We start from the raw sequence: 24,212 nt of genomic DNA on the forward strand, positions 1-24,212 counted from the left end.
CCTAACGCAAGTGTTTACAGACAAGTTGTTATAATGGAAAATGGGGATTTCTAAGCAGAGTGGCCCTTGGCTGCCCTGGCGTGGCTGGCAGACTGCACTTGGTGCTGCAGGACTCTGTTCAGTACTTCACCCAGTGACCGTCAAGGGGATGAAAGCCAAATTACATGACCAACATGCATGGCTCCAGACAACTTGCCGAGCACCTCACAGCTCCTGTGATCTTTGCTACAGGCTACCATACAGCAGCATTAAAGCATTTACCACCCATTTCAGTAGTACTCTTCTTATTCAGAATTTTGAGGATGTCTTTGGTAATCTTCTTCAGCTGATGCCTCGCTTCATCACGCTCCTTACCAACGCCATAAAGGAGAATCATGCGCTGGTTACACTCATGACTTGAAGATTCATCCTGAAAAAAACAGGTCATGAGTGAAGTAACTTTTTTCTGCTATCACCTGCAGAAACCCAACCCAAGTTGCTCAGACTGCAATAAACAATAGCTAACTCCTCGTCACAAGCAGGATCTCCTGTGGTTATCAGCGTGGAGGAAACAGTGCCAAATGAATTCACTAAAGCGTAGGGTAAAAATACAGAGGGAAAAAATGTGATCTGATATTATGAATCCAGTATGTATCTATAACAACTGAGACAGAGGATGCATACGGGTGACCCTCCTAACTGTCCCCTAGACTGATATTCAGTAGCAGATTAGTAAAATGAAGACAGATGTCTAGAAACCGTGTGACATTTCTCTTATTATGTACAAGTCAATTGAAAAAAAGATGCAGCCCAACTCCTAGAATTCAATTTTGTACATCCCAAAGAAATTGAAATACATATAGTTTATTTAAATTGCTTATATTTAGTCTTTCAATAAAATGTATCCTAAAACGTTGATGCACTGTATATAACTTAAAAACCTGGAGCACTCCTCTACAATTCATATAAGGTATAAATATTTTGTTCAGTAATATACTTACCTTTTCCAAACTAAGCAAGCACTACATCTTCCAACTACTTAAAAAGTTCTTAAGAAACAAGGCTGTGTACAAAAATACTACTAAAGAATCACAAGGCAAAATGGCAGTAGACGGGACTGTAACTCTGTGCTCTGAAAAGTTGCACAGTCTTACAAAACACATGCTCTCTTTTAAAAATAGTGACTCCCTTAGTAGGTCAAAAGCAGGAAGTAAGCCTCTAATGATTTTTACAAATTCTATTTCTCTCTCTTCTAGAGGAAACAAAAGCAGAAGCACTGACAGTGTCACCTGGAATTTGCAGCTGTCTGGCTAAGAAACCAGTTCAAAGTCAGAGGAAGGTCTAAGTCTCCGCACTGGGATGCACAGCTGCTCCTCCAGTCTCTCCTTGCTCCGAGGGATTCACACATGAACGCTCCTGCAGGCCTGCATGGCGAGGAGCTAGCGGAACTGCGAGCAGCCTCTCTCAGCAACACTACCTTCCCACCACAGGAGCCACCCAGGCATTGCGTCACTTCTCAGCAGCACCCTACGGTAATCTGCTCTTTGATTTTGGCTGGGGGGAAGGTGTCTGATTTGTGCATGTTTAGGGAGTACTTACTTCATTAGGGTCAGACTTGGCAGCTGAATCCGTGATGTGCTTCAAAGCATCAGACAATTTATTTCTGTCTTACAGACAGAAATAAAGCCTTGGAGCTCTGTAAGGAAGATGTCAGGGATGTCTGGGAACTAGCTGACAAAGCATGAACTCCCCCAAGTGCCTTATTTTACAAAGGCGGAGATAATACAGAAATATAGCAATTTTTACAGTTGCATCGCTACACACCTGAACGTTACTCCTTTTGAAACGCAACACTGAGCGATTCAGCGTTCCTGCCTGGCTTTCCCAGGCAACCGGGCTGGAGCAGACCTGGTCTGATCAAGGTTTTTGGAGTAAGAGCAACAGTTTTCAACCCGGCCCCTGTTATCAGTTAGGCAGATGTCAGCCTCCTGGTGTTTGTGGGCAACCAGCCAGCGGAGGAACTCTTGGTTTTGTGGCCAGGGTGGGCTCGGAGGGGCGCAGTGCTACGCAGGGGGCTCAACAGCACCTTCACGCAGGCGATCGCTGCAAAACATGGGAGGCTGCAACTCCTACACAGCTCCTGCATGTTGGCTCAGGTCAGTGAAGCTCTAAATTTATTTGCAACACACACAGCACTGGTAAAGCAAGCGATTTAGGAAAATGACAGGACAAACTGTCACATTAGAAGTAAAGGTATCCATTAATACCTACATAAATGAAGCTACAAGTATCTTCAGACCTTGCTGGCAAATGTATAACCACTGAAGTAGCAAACGCCGTTAGCTGCCCTAGTGCCAGTACACAGGGCTGAAAAGCCGGTACTCCTCTCCCACTTTCGTCCCCTTGGAAGCAACAAACGGTGACTTTGTGGGGTGCCACATCCACCCGCTGAATACCCGGGTGAAATGGCGGCAGCCTGCAAGCAGCTGTTCCCAGGTCTGAGCAAGGGCAGGCAGGGGGTGGCAGGGATCAGCTTCAAGGACAACTAAAAGTGAGGCTGAAATAACACCACTGGGAGAGACTGACAGCCAGCCAGGCTGAAATACAATAAAAAGGGGTATTTGATTCCTTTTACTTCAGCCCAGCACTGTTAAATCCCCAGTCAAAAGGAGTTTAAATGCTATCCCTTCCCATGCCCAAGAAGATGCTGAAAGGGGCATTTCTCCTTCCTCCCTGGGAGGAGAGAGACAGTTTGGGCACACGTGTGTCAGACAAGCGAAATCACAGCCCAGGCCCCCAGGCACAGCCACACCGAGCAAGAGCTGCGCCATCACCTACACGGTGATGGGAACAGGCAGCGTGCTGCCAGCCATGCCGCCCCCCCAGCCCACCACCGTGCTGGCCCCTTGCCCAGCCCTGACTGCAGGCCTCGGGGAGGCTGCGTGGGCAGCTCAGGAGGTTAGGATGGAAGCTTGGGAGGTTGGGATGGGAGCTCGGGAGGCTGGGATGGAAGGGCACCTCAACATTTCAGCCAAGGAAGATGAAACCAGGCTACCTTACAAACATGGCAACATCTAGCACTCTTCTCCTGTAGAAACCTGACATCCCCGGCAAAATAAAACACAACTTACAGCAGTCAAGATCCCCACAGAAATGCTCCCAATGCAAAAATTAAGAGTAAAAAGGTTGAAGTCTTATGACAGATTAACTCATGATTTCATTTTTTTGTTTTTTACAGGGAGAGGGGAAAAGACAAAGTGCAAATGAAAGCCACAACCAGCTTCAGCTACTCTAGAAACAACAGCAACTGCACCAGTGATAACAAAATCAGTCAAGTAATTTTTCCTTTGCTTTACACAATTCTGTTCCTAGTGGGTATCATCATGAACAGCCTGGCAATGTGGGTCTTTTTTAAAATATCCAGTAAATCCAATTTCATCATCTTCCTGAAGAACACTGTCATTTCTGACTTCCTCATGATCCTGACTTTTCCATTTAAAATCCTTAGCGATGCAAAATTAGTATCATGGGTACTGAGAGGATTTGTGTGCCAGGTCACTCAGGTTGTATTTTACTTCACCATGTACATTAGCATTTTGTTTCTTGGTCTAATAACTGTTGATCGCTATCAGAAAGCCACTTCACCATTCAGATCATCAACACCAAGGAGCCTTTTAGGTGCTAAGATCCTGTCCACAGCAATTTGGATATCAATGTTTACTCTCTCATTACCCAACATGGTTTTAACTAACAAGAAGAAAACACCCAAGAGCGTAAAAAAGTGTGCCTTCTTGAAATCTGAGTTTGGCTTAGTCTGGCACGAAATCGTAAACTATATTTGTCAACTTATCTTCTGGGTTAATTTAGCAGTCATAGTTGTATGCTACATACTTATAAGTAAAGAACTGTACAAATCCTATAAAAGGACAAGATGCACAGGAAAAGCATCCCAAAAGACTGTAAATCTGAAGGTTTTCATAATTATCGCAGTGTTCTTTATTTGTTTTGTGCCATTCCACTTTACTAGAATCCCCTACACTTTGAGCCAAACAAGAGACGTTTTTGAATGCTCTGCTCAGAACACCTTGTTTTACTTGAAAGAGAGCACGCTGTGGCTGACATCGCTGAATGCTTGCCTAGATCCATTCATATACTTTTTCCTTTGCAAATCATTTAGAAAGTCCTTGATAGACATGATGTGCAAGCACACAGCATCATCAGAACTCGGAGCACGGATGAAGGAGCAGAACGAAGGAGATGACACAGATGAGACGCCGCTCTAGAGCTAAGAACCACCCATACCTGTTCTTGGCGGGCAGAAGCAGCACAAATTCCGCAAAGAAATCTAGAATCACCAACTTCCTTAGAAATTGTCCTACAGATGAAGCACAAGCACCCTGGAACCAACATCACTGGTTGCAAAAACAGTGAAACTAGAAAGCTTGAATAAAACAAGAGCACCGCCTGACCACCACCTCCACACCTGTCAGAATTGCTAGGAAAAAGTTTTAACTTCTAGTTGGAGCTGTAAGGAAAAAAATTAAACCCGAGTCATTAAGTACTACAGATGAGATTATGAACTGCAAAGATTTTACAGAAATAACTTATCTTGGGCCAGAGTAAAATCCATGACAACACAAGATCTGGAAAATGCAAACAAAATCCACAGTAAACGTGATTTTTAAATACAGGGAGTTGTCACCTTGTATACAGCTGGCAGACAAACAGAAATATAGGACATGTAGATAAACTGTTTATCTTTGCAGATTTTTGATAACAGAATAACATTTTGCTTATCTAATTATATGCTTGCAATTCTTAATCCATTGATCAATAATTAATAGTTGTATGTCAGAGGAAATTATTTCATAATCAGGCTTATCTTGATGTGAGTTAAATCTTCAAATACTTTACCCTGCTATATGAATAAACAAAAATGTACACTTTTATAAAGAACAATGTGTAATATTAGAAAATATACAAAGACTATTTACAGAATACTTAGGTCTTAGGGAAAAACAGACTCATAGTAAGATCTTTACTGATTATTAAGGGAAGCTTTTTTGCACTACACAAAAAATTTAACCACTTCCTTTTTTTCATTTGGGAAAGCTGAAAAAGAAAACCAGGAATGTATTTTCAGGTACATAACATTTTCAGGAATCATAACAACTACACATGAAAAAGACCCTAGGCTACTGCAATAAATTATGCTTCATTTATCACCACTGCAAAACAGCTCCAATTCAGAAATACATTTCACCATCATGCAAGAGCTCAGTCCTGGCAAAAGCCATTGCCTGTCGACCCTTCTCTGGTACTTACCTGTGCCGGGCAGCGCACTGGGTGTTTTTACAACAGATACCCAAATTTCCTAAAAAGCTGAAAGACAGTTCACTTACTTTAGCACTCAGCCTTACAGTTTATGCATCTCTTAAAACCTGGACAAATTAAATATTTTACAAAACATTTTGTGCACTGCTCATTCTGGTATATACGCCGACACTGATTACAATCAGTAACTGGGTTACACTGCAGAAAACAGGGCACCATTATTTCCCTGGAACTGGCGCTGCTGGTCACTGCAGAGCGTGCTCTCCACAGCCAGCCCCATGGAGCCCAGGACTGATAAACTCCAGCTGATGCCCCCCACCCAACACTCATTCCCCCCATTTTTTGTACCTAAACATGGAGAGAGAGTAGCAATTATCTAGCAGCTGCTTTTGCTGATCAGATGAGCTGTTCGGACAACAGATCCTACAGCCACCTGCGAGCCATCCAGCAGTCACTGACGGGATACTTGGAACCTGCCTCTGGCAGCTGGGAACAGCGCCAAGGGGCCAGTCTGGGAGAAAACATGGAAGATGCTGCTTTGGACATCAGTCCTGGGGTATTGCAATGGACTCTCTCAGCTTTGCAGAATCCCTGCTGAATGAACAGAAGTCGGGGCAGGCAGCTAGGGACAGCTCTCACTGATGACAATGGCAAAGGTGACTTTCATCCCGGCCATCCTCAAGGCTCTTTGCTTTCTGCCAGCCATTTAATGACAACATCAGCATGCATACCTACATTAACCACAACGTATATGCTAACGCACAAACTTACTGTCAATACAGCTGCAGCCTGAGAACCCCAAAAAGCAATTCATGTCTGCCCACAAAGGGATGGCTTGAACGTGAGCCATTTCCCGCAAGGCAGCAAGGAGCCAGAACCCTCTGTCACATCATTTGACAGGAAAATAAAAGACAAATCACATGACTAAGTTAAACTTATACAAAAAATTCTGTTTACAGAGAAATGTACTAGATTCCAACATTATACATAATAAACACATAATAAATACAAAGCATACCATGCAACAACAGCCTCTGCCAGACCCAGAAAATAGCTGTAACCAGCACACTGTACCACCTGGCTACACTGACAACAAAATAAACCAAAAGTTCCATTCTGGAGATCAAAAGTCAAGCTCAGGTTTATGTGTCAATATTAAGAGGCCACAGAGGGAGGGGTACAATTTCTGAATATGGTGGCGCACATGATTTTGTAGCTGAATAACCCACTGTAAGGATGACTCTGACCTGACTTGCTGGTCACACATTTGTTGACTAGTGCTGTCCAGAACAGGGGAGCGCACACACACAGACAAGGGCTCAGAGCTACATTTGAGGATTATCCTGGAAAACTGTCAGGAAACACTCTGTGTTTGTTCACCCCACATCTCTAAAGGAGCCAAATCATAATGGCACAGTATAGGTGCCATCAGGTCTGCCTCACGCAAACCAACAGCTGGAAAACGTGCCTGTCTCAATGGATGTGGTAATTTTTTTTCTTAGTATAGGAGAAAGCAGTGTACTTTCTGACAGAGGGCAAAAGGGAGAGAGAAAAACAACAGCAAACATGATTAACTAACTCGAGTGATACATGAAAATGAGGAAGGAAACAACATACCACACCAACAGAAAAAGTCTCGTCTTTCTACACATTTCTCCATTCTTAATACTTTGCTCGACGCTTCTGTTGGCAGAGGAACAGCATATGAACCGAAGACAGCCAAACACACTCTGAAACGGTTGCTGCCAGGTTTGCTCAGGTACTTGCATGATTGCAGCGTTCACGTGGTGTGATGGGGCACTCTGTCATCTGCCTTTCAGATGTAAGAGGCTGATAACCAGCAGTGTGCATCTTATGTGTTACTTAAAATTGTGCTGAGAAAGGAAAAATGGAGTATGCTTGGTAAGAAATACCAGAAGTCGCTTCCCCAGAAGCACCTTGCTTTTGGGACATAACTGTAAAATTTCTGTTTAATGTTAAAATACATTTCCATGTAAATGGTGCTCTAGGTAATATGCTGTTATACCTTGCTATCATATTATCTTAGGCCTCCATAATGAAAATATACCATTTTAACTTCTCACTAGATGTTCGTTTGTAAACAACTTAAACTTAGGCAAAGATTTACATTTTCTATGAACTAGACCGGCTGATTTCTATTGAATGCACACTCAGGTTTTGTGCTTATTTGCATAAACCTGCCAGTCACTCTAAGAAACATGTAATTTTAAATATAGAATGTTATATTTTATGTTTTCTCTCTCTTTTCACCCAAGTCTATTGCAAACAATGGGAGACATGGCAAATGAGAGTATTGTCAGTAACTCCAGTGGAGCACCCTCCTCCACACAGCAGTGCCACCGAGACACCACGATCACCCACCTCGTCTTCCCAGTACTGTATACACTCATCTTCCTTCTGGGACTTGGACTTAACAGCCTGGCTTTTTGGGCTTTCTTCCAGATTCCAAGCACATCAACTTTCATTGTCTATCTGAAAAATATCTTAGTTTCTGATTTTATAATGACCCTGATGCTTCCTCTGAAAATCCTAACGGACTCTGGACTGGGACCATGGCAACTCAAAGCTTTTGTCTGTCGCTTCTCAGCTGTAGTATTTTACAATACCATGTACATTAGCATAGTGCTACTCGGACTCATTGCTTTTGACAGATTTCTCAAGATTGTGAGACCTTTTGGGAAGTTCTGGGTGCACAACCTGACCTCAGCAAAGATCCTGGCGGGTCTGGTCTGGCTCTTCTTCTTTGTTCTCTCTCTGCCTAACATGGTCTTATCAAACAAGAAAGCAACACCCCAATCAGTGAAGAAGTGTGCCTCACTGAAGAACTACTTTGGACTCAAATGGCATGAAGCCGTCAATTATATCTGTCAGTTTATTTTCTGGACTGTTCTCATCCTCATGTTTCTATTTTATATAATTATTGCCAAAAAGGTATATGAGTCTTATATAAAAACACAGAAGAAAAACAACAAAAGTGAACAAAGGATCAAGGGGAAAGTATTCATCATTTTCACTGTGTTTTTCTTATGCTTTGCCCCCTTTCATTTTAGCAGGGTTCCCTATACTCTGAGCCAAACGACCACCCACATGGACTGTCGTCTGCAGAACCAGCTCTTTGTTGCGAAAGAAAGCACTCTGTGGCTGGCTGCCACAAACGTCTGCATGGACCCCCTGATATACATGTTCTTGTGCAAACCATTTCTAGAAAAGGTATTATGCAGGAGAATAAAGACATTTCAGAAAACAGTTCATACAAACCCCACAACAGAACTGGACACACGAACGTCTGCTACCGAATCTTGACTGCAGCTTCATGCTCTACAGTCTCTGCATATTCATAGAGAACTTAAAAAATACTTTGTTTTATTTCTGCTGTGGAAAATGAAAAGGCAGTTGTACTGTAATATTAATACTTAATAAAAATGTCAAAATGAATTTCCTTATTTACTCTCACTGCTCAGTCTTTATAGACAAAAAACTGTCACTGCTGGCCCTGATCAAACACCGATCCCCCCCCCCAAACTGTGCTCTCCTGCTGACACCATCACTGCTAATCAAATGCTGCAGAAGCCCCGCTGTGTCGTGGCAGCACCTGCCCAGCCCCAGTATGGTTGCATGCATGCCACACAGCGCCGTGCTACCTCAGAGTCACTCATGTGACTTCCAGCCATAACCACGTCGGTCTGAACAGAAAACCAGCATCGGTGATGCTTAAAACTACGGATGATCAGTTTGCAGTCTCGTGTTGCTCTGCTGCCTCTGCAAAGCGAACCAGAACGGAGTTTTTTCCAATTTGGTCACTAATTCATGTCCACGTCACAGGATACAGACAGACTGTAGCCCATGAATTAAAATACCTTCCTATAACCTAAGCCAATCTACAAAATAATTCTATCCGCTTTAAACAAGAATAATTTACTTGTTAACACTTAAGCAGCTTACTGACTATAGCTGCTTTTAAGGACGATTTGGCTTTAATTGGGATCAAACCCCAGAGCTGTTAACTTTGTATGTCAGTAATTCTTACGCTGGGTGTCAGCTCAGCCAGCACGTCGCAGGGCAGGGAAGAGGAGGAACCATACTTGACAGAAGGAAGAAGGACATGGTTCCTCCCCATCCTTACCCGCCTCTCTCACACACATAACTGCTTTTCTACTGCCTACACACTGTTTCACCATCCTTCCTCTCCATCCTCAGCGGGGCTTTGCGGGAGGGCACAGTTGGCAATACCCCAGCCCCCAGAGCACGCTCCTCGCCCAGGACAGCAGAGAACCCAGGATTGCTCCCCTGCCACAGGCACCCCAGAGCTGTGTGGCATTCACCTCTATCCCACCACTCGCAGAGAGGAACACCCAGACATGTCCCCCTTGGTGGCACGTTCCCCATTCCCAGTCCCATCCACAGGCAAAGAGAAGGCAGCAGGCAGCACTGCCTCACCCTCGTCGCCCAGCAAACCCTTCTCCACCTGGCTCACTGCACTACCCGCAGACCTCTTCCTTAGCTGTCCTACAGGGGAAGTCCAAATAGACTGTGCCTAAAGAGAAATGCCTTTCTAATCACAAATCCTGGGATTTATTTCACTATTTTAAGACGTGAAAGAGATACCAACCGTTTACTAACTCCAACTCTACAAAGCATATAAAAAAACCCCACAAAACTGTTAAACTTACCTTAGCCCTCAGCAATCATAGAATCACAGCATGGTTTATGTTGGAAGGGACTTTACAGCTGCTTCCTTGCTTCTCAAACATGTTGCTCCTGCTGCTTGTCCCCTGATATACCTGCCACCCCAGATGACTACCTCTGCACACTGCTCAGGTGACGTGGCATTGCAGAAGGGACCTCAGGGAAAGCATCCCAACTTGCTCTTTTCCATCGGCCCTACTGCTGGCTGTAGCTCCCGTCACCCCCTGCCCACTGCCCCGTACCTGGGCACTCAGCTCCTGCTGCTCTGTGACACTGCAGAGCCAAAGCGTGCCAGTCCACAGCACCTCGCTGAGGAAAGAGCCACGTCCCTTAGGAACAAACTTCACCTCTTCTCAAGCTCTCCTGCCAGCTTTATGCCTCCTCACAGGTGCCAGATGCTTTGATCACCACTTGATTGCTGTTTTTAGAAATTAAGTATTTACAGCAGCCTAATACAATCACGCCGGTTGCTCCACACAGCCTGTTTTTTTTAAAACTGTTTTTAGATTACTGTGCATTAATTACATCTGCCTTTGGGATTCCCCAGCCTCTGCCACACAGGTAGATGTATGTCTTATTTAGCAATTTCTACTCACTCGATCTTCTCCACTAAGCACATTACATACTTTCTGTAACTGTAACACCATTTTACAACTGGAAATTGAACTAATCCCCAGTCAGCTTTCAGTTGGGTCTGAACTTCCCTATAAATCAACCTTATCTCAAACGGTGTTTCTCTCTCTCAGGATTAATTGCTATTCAGGAATTAATTCCTCTCTCCCCACACATACACAGTGTTTAACAGGATTAACTTCACTATTTTAGTTTAGGTACATTTTTAGCTGCTAAAATAGTCAACACTTCAGCAACTGCTTAAAGAAAAGTATGAGGAGCCTGAAAACGTTTCTCTAAGCCTGTTGACGTAGCACAGCAATTAATGTAGTGACCAGAGCTATACATCAGGAGAAGATGGTTTGTAAACCAGCTGTAACCTTCCACCAGGCAGGTGCCCATGGAAATCTCTGCTCCTGAGCTTTGGGCATAACAGGGAAGAGTTCAGCGTGAAGCTTTGCAGCTTGGTCCTCCCTCTTCCAAATGAATCACACCAGCATAGCTGCTATGAAGGTGCCCAGAACTCTCAGCATGGACTTGTATCCAGCTCCGGATTTAAAAGTGGAACTCTGGGCCATTTTTGTGGTTATTACAGAGAAAGACAGTAAAATAAAATGAGCAGTGTGGCAGCAATAAACTATGAAAATGCTGAAGAACAGAAAACTTACTCTGCCATGGAAGTTTGGGGTTTTTTTTTGTTTTCTCGTTCCTACTGCTTATAATACCAGGCTCACTTAACGCTGTGCATAAACACATACTGGCATTACACACAGTCAGAATTACGTACTAGGAGCCTGCATGTAAGGGTGGGTGTAACCACAAAATGGGCTGAGTTGGTCCTTAAGTAAGGGGTGTGCCAAAGGTTTCAGAGGAGTCTTAATCATCTGTTTTTCAGCTGCTGCTTCTTAGGTAGGTAAAAGGCAGCCAGAGTTACTAAACTCTGCAGCACAGAAATGCAAAGTGACTGCAAGAATAGAACATCTGGTTGATCCACTTACAGGAAAAAAAAAATTTCCCCTAAATTCTAACATTTGGGATTTTGCACTTTTTTCTGCACGTTTTTAGTTCCCTGCCTCCAGATGGAAGTAAGAATCCTAACAGTTAAAATGCCTCAAAGTTTAGGTCTCTGATTTTTTAAGCCTCAAACAAATAACCAAAGCAACATGTTATATTTTACACCTGACCAAAATGGAGACATGTTTCAAGAACAGACTTCCCTCAGAGAGGAGGAAGCCATCAGCCTAGACCACAGGCAGAGAGTACCAGAGCATTCTGCTCTTCTGGGCCCTCCAAATTTCTTTAGTGCAGTCATGGAATTTAGGTAATTCAGTAAAGTTTACAAGTGTATTCAATGCAACAGTCACAATTTTTCCAAAATGGATTTTTCTCCCCACTTAACTTGAAAAGGCTGGTCCTGACACTCAGGAGCTGCTGAGAAAAAAACTCTTGCTTTTCCCTAGATTCAGCAGTTGGACAAGACAGAGCAAATGCATGTAACATTTCCACGTGTGCTTATGTGTGCTTAATCCGGCCCATCACCACCATGGGGCAGCAGCAGGGCTTTTCCTTTCCACATCGAAACGTTCACTTGCTTGGCTTTCTCTATGCTCCAGACTAGAAGCAACAAACAACCTAGAAACTGGAAAACTGGCACCAGGGCTTACACTTGTTCAAACTATTGACACTTATTGTAAATATTTTTACAGGTTGTTGGGTTGCCAGTAGGGGAACTAAAGGGCACCAGGCAGCCAAGTTTTGCAGCAAATCAATCCTACTTGGGTACATAAAGGCTTAAATACATTTCTTTGTATTTTTTATTTTACTTGTGTTTCAGAAAAGGGAAATGCATTATACTTTTGCCTAATACATGCACCATCTAGCCTTCCGAACTTTGTATCAGACTGTGTCTTCAGAAGGACAGCAAGTTAATTCCTGAATGCCTAAAGACAAATTCTGCACTTCAGAATGCAGACTACGTGTCCCGACTCTGGCACAGCGATACACATTCCTCCATCAAGGCTCCTACAACTCTGAGCACTGAGAAAACTCTCATAACACACGGCAGTACTGCAATTAATTAGAAATGCAGAACAACCATTTGCATCATGACCAAGAGCTGGGAAGCCAAGTCAAGCAACAAAGATGTTACCCATACGATGACACGCAAATGCACAGAGCCCGCAGGTCGCATGTGAAAACTAAAGACACTGCAATAGACCTAAGCCTATAGACAGGATCAGCCAGCCACCGTGTGTAACTTCAGGTTACCTAGAAACATAGCATGAGGACCTCGAGGATGGGGGGAGGGGGGGGGGGGGGAAGGGAAGGGAAGAAATGAGTCAGTTTTTAATTAGCTCCATTCCCCCCTCCTTCCCTTTTAGTGACAGCCACCAAAACAGTGATTGAAGCAAACCACCTAAGGAAATGGGAAGTGTCAAACTCCCATGAGCCAATTTCATTGACAAAAGCACCTCCATCTTGCACATCTGAAGATACAATGCTGGAGGAATCCTCCCAGTGTTGCAAGCTCTGATCCTGCTACCACTTTTCTATGTTTGAAAAAAAGAAAAAGCCAGTCTTATATTATCCAGGTGGCTAATCTGCTTTAAAATAACCCTGTAGTTCATATTGCTAAATACGATAGTAAAGGAGTTTTAGAATGAAGCAACACAGTAGTTGTTGCAATAACGTTGTTCAGGCTCTTATGAAATCTGAGAATTGCTCTCTAATCACCAGAATACAAAAAGGGATATCCAACCTTTAAATAATGTGAACAACAGTAAAGTTGTAAATTAGCTTTCAACTTTTCTTTACATCAGAGCTTCACATTTCTTTTGCATTGTTTTTACGACAAGCTCCACAGCATTTCCTTTTCAAGTGCCAGCTCGTCCGAACTTGCTCCAGCCTGAGAACAGCCAAACATGTTTGAATTAAAAGCCTGCTAGGGGATGCTATGACAGTGGTTTCTAACCCATCAAGTTTTACTGATACACCAAATACAGAGATTTTAAAGAAAAGTGAATGTGCCATTGCACCACATTAAAAAAAAACAACAAAACATTCTCATGTAGATTTTAGGAATCTATTTAACATACAGACTTTGGTATGTGTACTCCATTCACAGAGTACCAACTACTAAACCCTTGGGTCTCTGTAAGAAATTCATTTGTATTTTTAAAACATTTCAGTTTTCACTTCTAATGTCTTTCCTTCTTCCCCACCACATGCCCTGCAGCACTGCTTCCTAGACCCCAGCCTAGGACAGCACCAACATCAGAGGTGCCTGAAGAAGAGCAGCGCAAACCAAACCATAACGCTGTTGTGTCGTGTCTTGACCGAATTCTGCAGGACTGAGCCCAGAGAAATGGATGCATCTGCCAGCACCTCCCCTGGGTCAGAATCATGCCCCACTCCAGGGATGCAGCACAGCACCATGCTTGGGAGTGCATGGTCTTGTGCAAAACACAAGTCAAGTGTGTAACTTTCAGATTTAAGTGTTAAAACTGCTGTTTATGATCTGCCTGCAAATCTGCTTCCAGCCCTCAGCCGCTGCACTCAGACTTCCCAGTTCCCAAGCCGCTGGTCGAGGAGTCTGCTGTTCCTCAGAACAGAGGCAGAAGCCAACAGAGCCCCGGCGGAGAGGCATGCTGTCAGGCAGCCTGTGCACAGCAACACTGGAAGCAAGACCAACATAGTGTGAATGCTTTGTTTAGTGTGCAAGCTGTGAAGTCTCTGCTCCTCTAAGGACCTCTGACACTGGAATTTTGGGCTGTCCAGACATCCCAGAAAAGAACCATCTATTATGAGGTATGTCAATGGAAGAGAGGTTGATTTCTCCCGCAAATTCTGCAGTGTTTCCCCTGAAATGTCAGAGGGCTTCTCTTCAGGAAACCTACCTATGTGACCTACGAGTGGATGTCCACTGTTGCATCTGGATGCGTGTTCAGATGTAGCTTGAGAGCGACGCTTTTGGAAGATGGGAACTTCGAAGAGTCTAATTCCAACCAATTCTTGAGAAGCCAGCACAAGAACCCACCTTCACACAACTCTCCCACATTTAGAGACAGGACACAGCTTGACAGCACCAGACTGCGAGCCCTGTTCACATCGCTCATCTCCACGGCCCACATGCCTGATGGCAGCGAGTCACTTACAAGCCAGCCTAATCTCCAGCTGGCTCCTTGAGAGGATGCACTAGCCAAGAGGCGAACCGAACAGCTTCAGATGGGCAACTGGCCTGAGATGTGGTGAAGATAATCTGTGTGCACAACAGCAGCCACAGACCATGACACTGCACAGCTACGCCCAGGACTGGGGTCCTTTGCACAGTCAGGCCCCACAGGATACAGACAGAAAATCACCACTGGCAATACCCACAGGAAAAGACCAAGAAGTCACCTTGTCAGAGCGTATATTCACAGAGCCCTAGCACACATACTGACAGGTCTAAGTTGCAACAAAACCAAAGAATAGACTCTTTGGCCTATGGCTGTTTTACCAGTGATAACGGGAGAGGAGACCACAGTGGTGGAAAAGTGGTGAAAAAGGTAAGATGCAAAGCTGAGCATAAACAGGTCTGACTCCCAACATGTGGTGTCAGGGAAGAGATCTGAGAAATCCCCAAAAGAATAGAGAAAGAGATTTAAATGAAATCCTCTGAATTCTCAAAAGGAAGGAGATGAGGCTAACCCCCAAAATCAGCACAGAATTTGCACTGCACCCTGTCCTCAGGTAAACCAGGTCGTACTGAAAGTCAACCAAAGAACTCACAGTATGAGGCCCATCAGGAGCACAATGGACAGAGGCAGATGTTCTCACAGCTCTGGAGCCTCCCAGCTACTGCAAAGCCATGGGAGAAAGGCAAAACGAACAGCCTTGTACACTCCCCAGAGGCAGAATGAGGTCTCCACTTAACGGAGAAAAAAGACAGTGATTATTACAGAGACAGGAGAGAAACACCTTAAGAGACACAATGCTGAGAAATGAAGCTGTTTGTGCTGTTTGCATGGCTACGCAGTGAGCTGTACCATACCTGAGCTGCACTAACTGAGAATAGCACTTACCACCATAACCCAGGGTGGCTCCCACTGCTCTCTCCACGGGATAACTTCTCAACTAGGAGGAGCAGCCTACAAAGCCAACAGTCAGGCACATACTCCTGTCTTACACAGGCTTCACTCAGAACAGCAAACTGGATCACCACAGGTAATGTTAGGGTGGAAAATGATTGAAAGCCATGGTGGAGGTGAACCAAAGAGTGGAAGGAAAAACAGAAGGCACTATTAGTCTAGAAACAGGACAAGCAGCTGGGAGGGGAACAAAACACAAGCAGCTGCTGCTGGAGCACAAGGGACAGTTGAGAGAAGGTGAAATAGTGGCTGGCACACACTGCCCTACATAGCCATGTGCAAGGTCTGAGTTCATCAAATCTCCTCTCCCTAACTGCAGAAAAAGCCTTCTGCATCCTCAGGTTATGCAATGTGCGCACTCCAGCATGTGCATGCAACAGGGACCACCAATTAATGTCAGAATATCCAGCTCCTGAGATCAGTTTGGCAGCTTGTAATAATAAAGCTGAAAACATATGACAGAAGTATAACACGTGTTCCTGCTGGCTTCATTTGCATTAGCTGGTTTGCCTTGCAAAAGCTGGTCTTCAAAGATGAGCTGTGTCAGAAGTCTCCTATGATCAGGGACTGTACCTGATTCAAGGGAGAAGTCCCGAGGCAAGCAGGAATTTTACAGTCTGCCCACTAGCAGAAACGTGAAAATTAGTACCAGGCTCCCCTAGACACATGGCCAGGGGAAGCTGTTCACAACAACGAAGGCAGTTGGTAGGCCCTGCTCTTGCTCCTCACAAGGCTCCACGCAGCTGTCAAGGGCACCTATGCACAACGCTATGCAGTTTCAGGCAAGGGCACCTGGGGATTCAGTCCCTCAGATCTTTGAGGAAAAAAGAAAGAAAAAAGAAAAAAAAGAGCGTATGGAGAGGTCCAGGCAGAACAGACAGAGCAGTCTGAGAGAAAAGTGACTCTGCAGCCATTGCACTCTTGTAGCATTAAGATTAATTTTTATTTTCTCCTGCAAGTTAAATGAGGGAGAAATAAATCTGATTTCTTTTTAAGAAGGTGGCAGAAATGGTAAATTAATGACTTCGTGCTCTACTGACACAAAGCAAAATTCTGTCCTGAGGTAACTACTGCCATGATTATTTTGATGCTGTTAAGGCACTGAATTATCTTACTCTAAATATGTGTGCACCCAGGACCACTGACAGCCCGACTGCAGAAGTCTGTGGGCTCACAGACAGAGTCATGAAGAACACCTTCATGACAGCAAAAAGCCTGCAGTAAACACAGTCTAGTCATTTTAGCTTAAATGTTTAGCTACAGATTTAACATTTTACTTTCATCCTACAAGCTATTTAGAAGAGAGAATCTGTTCGAAGTATGTTAAAGATGTCTAAATATAGTCAAATTAATAATTGACATGATAATCTCAATTAGCAGATATTTGCATCTATCCAGCACAAGATTTTTCAGTATCACATTAAATTCACATTCACCCTGCAGCCAAAACTGTATTAACCAAAAGGCACAGGCACGGTTGCACAGGTTGCTGTAAAACACAACTTGAGACTGTTTGCAACGTCTCCCTGCATGAAGACTGCTGCCTTTAACAGGCACTAACCCACCTCTCAGGTGAATCACTGTCTGCGTCCTGGGCGCCCGAGCTGCTCCGGAGCCAGGAAGTGAGCGGGAGTGCACCGCTCACCTACCCTGGCATGTGAGTCATTCCCAGGAATGAGAAAGCCAGTTGCTCCAGTTGCTCCTGGCCAGGGGAATTCTGACTCTCTGATCAGGTATCGCAAAAAAAGCCATCGGAAACAAAAAAGCCTACTTCCAGATATGGTTTACTTAACCACCTTAACGCAAGAAATACTCTCATGCCTACTGTAGTTTCAAGAAGCATTCCGGAGGTGTCTAAGGCACTTTGGAGATGCAGCTCAGACACAAGCAGAAGGCAACAATGGCGACAGGTAAGTGATCTTTGACCATCTGAAAAGCATTTGATAAGTTGTTCTGTGAATCGTCTTGCTCTTAATCACCCTCAAGTGAAAAGAAAACAGGAATTAAGATACAGGTGCTGAAAACCAGGCTTGGAACCGTAAACTGAATATCAGATCAACTAAAAGCATGGAAGTTCTCAAAATAGCACAACTTTACTAACCTTTTATTTATTCATTAAATGTTACTCGTTATCTTTTTCCCAATGGCAAAAAAAAAAAAAAAGGTTTTCTACTAATCATTCCTTCTAAGATATGAATCGAAGTGCAGGAGGGTTCATGGTTTCAGTAACTTGCTTCCTGGCAGAGGTTAATTCATATAAAGTTAAGATTCAGTAACTATAACATCTGAATTTGTTAGAAGAAGTTTGTACTGTATTCCTTTTCACCTCTTTCAGTAAAGGAAAGCATACTTGAATTCTCTTAATTATATTATACAGAATAAAGGTTCTCTTCCTTCATACTTCACTCAGATCATGTTAAAACTTGTCAGGTTCACTGGAAAAACCACATAGCTCCGAACAAACAACTTACAAACTATACATCTGATTAGTCTCAAAGTTTGGGAAAAATATATGGCGCTTTCAAAAACCTATGTCATTTAGGGAGTCTTTCAGATTGAAAAGGTTATTCTTAGTTAGGAAGAACTGAAAGCAGCAGTCCAATTAAAGTTTTTTATGTTAAAAAATGACTTGCCGTTTGTGCATTGTAAGGACTATAGACACCTGCCTTTACCTGTGCTTGGTCTGGAAAATCTGGTAGCGTTACCCACTTTTTTCACATCTTTTTAAAGAAGATTCTGCAATCTTCTTTCAAAAAGGGAAACCAGGAAACTGGGGCAAGCATTCAGCAGATGTCACAGATTCACTCTCAGAAGTACAGGTCCCGGATCCATGAAAGCCTCCAGCATTTCTCCAGCTACGAGCCTGCTCTGGCAGCCACCTTACTCTTTGGGTAGGCAGCCAGCTCTCAGGCAGCAGCCAGACCTTCTCCTCCCTCCCCACTCTACGGGAAGGGAGAGCTGGCAGCACCTGGGGACACCCCCCAGAGCAGAGGACGTGGGTCAGCTCTTGCAGGAGGCAGAGGAGAGCTGGGCAGCAGAGGTGGGAGAGAGCCGGAAGCCACACAGGGACCTCAGAAACAGAAAGCATCTGTTCTGCATTAGGGGGTGTGAGAAAAAAGCACCAAATTTTCATCAGCACTTGCCATGGGTTCCTCCTTCCTCCCCACTGAGGGTTGCCTCTCCCAGCTCAGCCCTGCTGTCTCACCCTCGGCTCCCCTCCCTAGCTGCCAGGGCCCCCCGCCGGGCAGGGAGGGAGCGGGGAGACCAGCTCGCCCAGCATCTGCATCCTGTCATGCACTAGCACGCACCCATGCCGTGTGCTGGAACACCAGAGCTCCCAGGGTGCTGGGCCGTCAGGCCACGTGGATCCCGGGAGCGTGGCTATGCTGAGAAGACAGACACCCAGGCAGACCGGGAACGAGCACCGGGAGGCAGACAATCACAGTCTGGAGTTGTCTGAAACAGAAGTAGCCCTTCAGAGGCTAGATGCTCCTGCTCAACCGTGAAGCCTGCTCTCTCTACTCACTGCATGTAGCAGTAGACCAGCTATACCCAGGAACAAATGAAGGGGGAAGCTCCTTCTCTTTCTATGACAAGTCCATTGCTCACCTTCGCACAACAAAGCACAGAAAGCCTTCCTCTTCGACCAAATGAGCACCCGGAAAAGCCAGTCAAGACATGTGCAGTAAGACTGCAGCATCAAACTCAAAGTGTGCAATATTTATTAAAACTTTGAAACTAAGTGAAAACACTCCTGACATAAACCAAGAGCTACAGATCTACTGTACTGCTGCCAGCTCTCAGCGATCCACAGGAAACCAGGCTGCAAGGGACACCAACCCAAGTGCTGCCAAGAAAGCTCCAGAGGAAGTCAGTGATATTAATTCTTATGTTTCAGTGGTCTTAACCCTTCCAAACATGAAATACTAACACACCATCAATTTAAAAAAAAACATAAAAAACCTGCACCCTCAATTATCAAAAGCATGTTTCCACATCTGACCAACACTGAACCTCACATGAGATACTACAATAACCACAACTTCTTGGTTTTCCTCTGATATGTCACCAACCAACATTTTCCCAAGTGACAACTGATAAGCAGTATAAATCGGGCTTATATTGCCTTCCCTGCACCAGCACCTTCTGCCACTATACAAGGAAGAGCCAAGAACTGGCAAAGCAGCGGGGTCAGAGGAAGAGCTGCAGATCCCTGCAGCCAGCACCCTGAGACCAGCCCAGGGTTTGCAGTCCATCCGTTTCTGAGAACGCCAGAGTGGGAACTCTCCAGGCTACTGATCAAAAATTGGGGCTGTACCGGGCTGAACTTCTCCCAGTCACACCCCAAAATCCCTGTTGTCCTTTTCCTTCCTCTTTGAAATACTGGTATTGCTGCAAGCAGCTAACATGGTCAGTTGTGTCGTAGCACAAAACAACTCAGCTGACAACAGCAGATGAGGATTTTTTTTCCTTTGGCAATGTAAATTAGAATTGCACACAGAAAAAACAACAGAAATTGTTTCAATGCAAACTAAAACACTTAAAAGAGAGACTGGAACTACTAAAAGTTTAAACGGCACTGTCCAAATGCATGTACCAATAATTCCCCTCCCCCCCCCCCCCCCCCAGCCCCCCAGGTATTTTTTCATGGTAACCCCTGTAGTATTTGAGAGATGTGGCAGATGCACAATAGCCAGAGCTACAATGGGTGAAGCTGTAATGTGATCAGTCACATACTTTCATTCCTATTCTTTTTGACCCAGACAACACCTTGACTGTTTTTAAAGTTTCAAAGTTCCATTACGAGCTTTTTAACAATTTTTTCATTGCATAATACCAATAATCAAACCTACAAGCTAATACTTTCAGCAAAAAGCTCCAACAAATCTAGCCTGACAAAGCGGCTTCACCTCAGAGGCACGGAGCGAGCTGGCGCCTCTCGGGAGGTCCCTGCGGCAGAGCAAGCTGGGCTTGCGGGTGGCTGTGTGGCACCAGGTGGCTGTGTGGCACCGTGCTCCGCAGCAGTGCCCAGCCCGCTCGCCTGTGCAGAGCCCAGCTCCTCTGGAAGGAGCTCAAGACCACCCAAGCACCACATGCTGAAACTTGATAACTAGTTTTTGCTTTTTGCCCAAACTACTGTGTTTCTAAAATTTTCAATTTAAAAGACTATGACTTCAGGATAATAAGGCACACTGGATAAGTAAGAAACTGGGTAAGTCTGGAATTGAAGGGTGATTATTTAACAAAGATTTCCATGCTGCCCATTGCGCCCATGAAAACACAAGCAGAACAGGAACAGAAAGGCTGGGAGAGAAGCTTGTGAAGAGATTAGAAGAGGCAAAAGCCGAAGTTATTCTGGAAAAATACATGTAAATATATATTGCTTCTGGCCTCCCCCTTGGAAGGGAAGGCTAGAAATGTGACCTGGTGAGAGATTTAACACTGTGTCTTCCAAGCACCAAAAGAACTGTTGAAAGAGGACAAAGTTTGCTAAGGACACCAAAGAGGGAGGAGCAGCTGATACCCCAGCAGGTCACGCTGCCATCCAGCAGGACCTGGACAGGCTGGAGAAACGGGCCGACAGGAACCTCATACAGTTCAGCAAGGAGAAGCGCAAAACCCTGCCCTGGGGAGGAAGAGCCCCCTGCACCACGACAGACTGGATGCCAACTGGAAAGCAGCTCCACAGGGAATGATCCGGTAGACAAGCTGAATGTGAGCCAGGAGCATGCCCTTGCAGCAAAGCAGGCCAACAGCCTCGCAGGCTGCATTAGGCAAACCAGTGCCAGCAGACTGAGGGAGGTGATCCTTCCTCCTGGCCCAGCGCTGCCGGTGCCTGTAGTGCTGGGTCCAGATCTGGGCACCCCAGTGCGACAGAGACACAGACATATTGGAGCCCAGCACAGGGCTACAAATATGACTCATGTACCGGAGCATCTGCTGGACCGGAGAGCTGGGACTGTTCAGCCTGGAGAACAGGCAGCTCAGAAGGACATTATCCACGTGTACAACTACCTGAAGGGAGGGTGCAAAGAGGATGGAGGCAGGCTCCCGTCTGTGGTGCCCAGTGACAGGACAGGAGGCAGGAACTGACACACAGCAGGCTCCATCTGAACGTACAGGGGTTTATAAGTGGCGGTGTTCTGGTTTGGGGTTTGTTTTTATTTTTTTTAATTACTGTGAGGCTGTTCAAGCCCTGGAACAGGTTTCCCGGGGAGGTTGTGGAGTCTCCAATCTTAGACATACTCACAACCTCACCAGACATGATCCTAGTCAGCCAGATGCAGCTGATTCTACTCTGAGCAGGGAGCTGCAGCTGATGAGCAACTGCAAAACACAGTGTCAGGAAGGAGCTGAAAAGACTGCAGGCGGAGGCTAACCCGGCAGCAGTGCACAGGCGGTGGTGCCAGGGGAGAGGCCAGGATTGCACTGCTCAGAACTTCAGGACTGCCACCTACACCTAATCCCACTGAGAGCCCTGCACATGGAAGCTGCATCTTGCAAGGCATATTCTTAGTGGTTCAGAGCATAATTCCTAATGGTCTTAATGGGGTTCAAAGAAAGCAACTCTACAGGGTTACAATACAGATTCCACTATCAGTAGGTTTTCTGCAACCAGAAACAACCATCAACAGCATCTTCTACAAAGAAGCAAAGGAAACATTCCAGAATTAATCCTTTCCTCCTGTCTAATTAGAGGCTGCCATATACTGAGAAAACATTAATTATCCAAACTCTGCCAACCATTGCATTGCATTCACTTTTTTTTGATGTTGTTTAAAAAAAAAAAAAAAAGGAAAGAAAAAAAGGCAAGCAACTGCAACACACAGCTCCTCCTCCACCAACAGCAGCCATTTACCTGTTGCCCAACGGGACACCGTTTCTGTTGGCAGTTCTCCCCCAACTCTTCATGTAAAAGCAATTGCAGCCTAAAGCAGGCGTCCTTTAGCACTACACTAAATACTGCACTGCTTCAGAAACCGCTGGCCTTTGCTGTAGAAAAGGCCAGCCTGCACACAGCCAACGGCTGCAGCCAGCCTGCAAAGGGCAAAGCACAGGACATGGGACTAGGACACACAACAAATGCGTGACAGTAGTTTCTGCTTTTTGGTCATGAAAAATGCACATGCTTGTCATTAATGCAACAAAGGATGGGAAAGCATTTCTTCATCATCATTTAGGAACTATAATGCATATTCAAAAGGAAAGATAACTCATCTATCTTTAGGTTCTTCAAATAAGTTTAAAAAATAGTCTTACAGTCATGATTAGCAACATTTACTAGATTTTGTAACCTCTGCACAGAATCTCTGATTGAAAGTAAGTAATACTAGTCCATGAACTTTTAATAAGGAACAGTTCTAAAGACAGAGGTGAAGGTGGGGGGAGTGAAACCAAAACCAAAAACATGATAGTTCAGGCAGCATCCCCAAAAGGTCTCATGTCAGAGCTATCCCACACAGGGGAAAATCAGGGTTCATAATCATTCACTTGAAATGAGAAGAAAATTAATGGTTAAGTTTGGACAAAATATTCCAAAAGTGACTTAAGTTTGACTTTGAGAAAATTAGATATGTCTCAATAATTATTTTTTTAAAATGTGGAAATCGTGTTATCCTAAGGGCATATTCCCCCAAATTTGAGAATTTTGCATATTAAACAGTATTATTTAATGCTTACTGCAGCACTCTGCTACACCCAGTTCAGGCTCTCCTGCAACTCTAAAACCACTGAGTTACAGGTGCAAACTCAGGGTGAGATTTCAGGCAATACCTACAGTACAGCATGAGTATCTATGAATAATAAAAATAGCTGGTTACTCAGGTGCAGGGTAAAGCTAGTGCAGGCACTAGAAATATGTATGGTGCTTTTAGCTGTCATATACAAAGGACCAAGAAAGACTAAAGCCCAAATTTCAGTAAGCAACTGCATGCAGGAAGCTCTACAGGTTACAGGAATGGCATACAGATAAATTTTTTTCGGAGATGCCTCTTGGGCAAAATGACCATGGGGAAGGAAGTCTCCAGTAACACCATGTCTCAATGCAGATGTGGAGGGACTGCTTCTCCCTCATGCATACCAACACAGATGTCAGCTCAGTGCTCAGCACAGGCTTCCACAGGTAGGTATGCTCCCCGAGCGCTAGCGTCATCTGTCTGCTATGGAAGACAAATGGATAGGATGGGCAGGGACAGGAGAGCATCCTGGAGACAAAAGCAGCTGCTGCACCAGCTGAAGGCAGAGGGAAACAAGCTGTACCGCACCTTGCCCAGGGCCAGGACACCGTACTGTTCAGAGATGCGTGAGAGAAAAGTCAGGCTGGAATTAAGGGGGAAGTTCAAGGAGGAACCTGAAAACCAAGAAGGGGATTTTGTACTAGACACTGAAACAGATGAGAAGCTTTCTGAGCAGAGGCAGTGGGTTCCTGTTTCTGGATATGACTAAACAGAC

At 44.8% G+C, this 24,212-nt stretch overlaps 3 protein-coding genes across 22 annotated transcripts in view; 2 read left to right on the plus strand and 1 right to left on the minus strand.

Moving 5' to 3' along the window:
• Window positions 1-24,212, minus strand: part of MED12L (mediator complex subunit 12L) — a 150,413-nt gene that overhangs the window by 45,239 nt on the left and 80,962 nt on the right. For all 20 annotated transcript variants that reach the window (XR_008734502.1, XR_008734503.1, XR_008734501.1 and 17 more), the window contains one exon: window positions 262-409. Coding sequence is in view for 16 of the 20 variants with exons in the window: in XM_055723948.1 (XP_055579923.1) it covers window positions 262-409 (148 nt within the window). In the remaining 4 variants the exon portion in view is untranslated. The remainder of the gene's footprint in view (window positions 1-261; window positions 410-24,212) is intronic.
• Window positions 3,243-5,448, plus strand: P2RY12 (purinergic receptor P2Y12). The gene has a single exon (XM_005434289.4). The coding sequence runs from the start codon at window positions 3,243-3,245 to the stop codon at window positions 4,260-4,262; it is 1,020 nt and encodes a 339-aa protein (XP_005434346.2). The 3' UTR covers window positions 4,263-5,448.
• P2RY13 (purinergic receptor P2Y13) lies at window positions 7,590-8,769 on the plus strand. Its single transcript, XM_027798354.2, has one exon. It carries the CDS (start codon window positions 7,603-7,605, stop codon window positions 8,635-8,637), a length of 1,035 nt encoding a protein of 344 aa, XP_027654155.1. The 5' UTR covers window positions 7,590-7,602; the 3' UTR covers window positions 8,638-8,769.

The sequence above is a fragment of the Falco cherrug genome, chromosome 11, assembly GCF_023634085.1.
Source record: "Falco cherrug isolate bFalChe1 chromosome 11, bFalChe1.pri, whole genome shotgun sequence".
In the NCBI taxonomy this organism is placed as follows: domain Eukaryota; kingdom Metazoa; phylum Chordata; class Aves; order Falconiformes; family Falconidae; genus Falco; species Falco cherrug.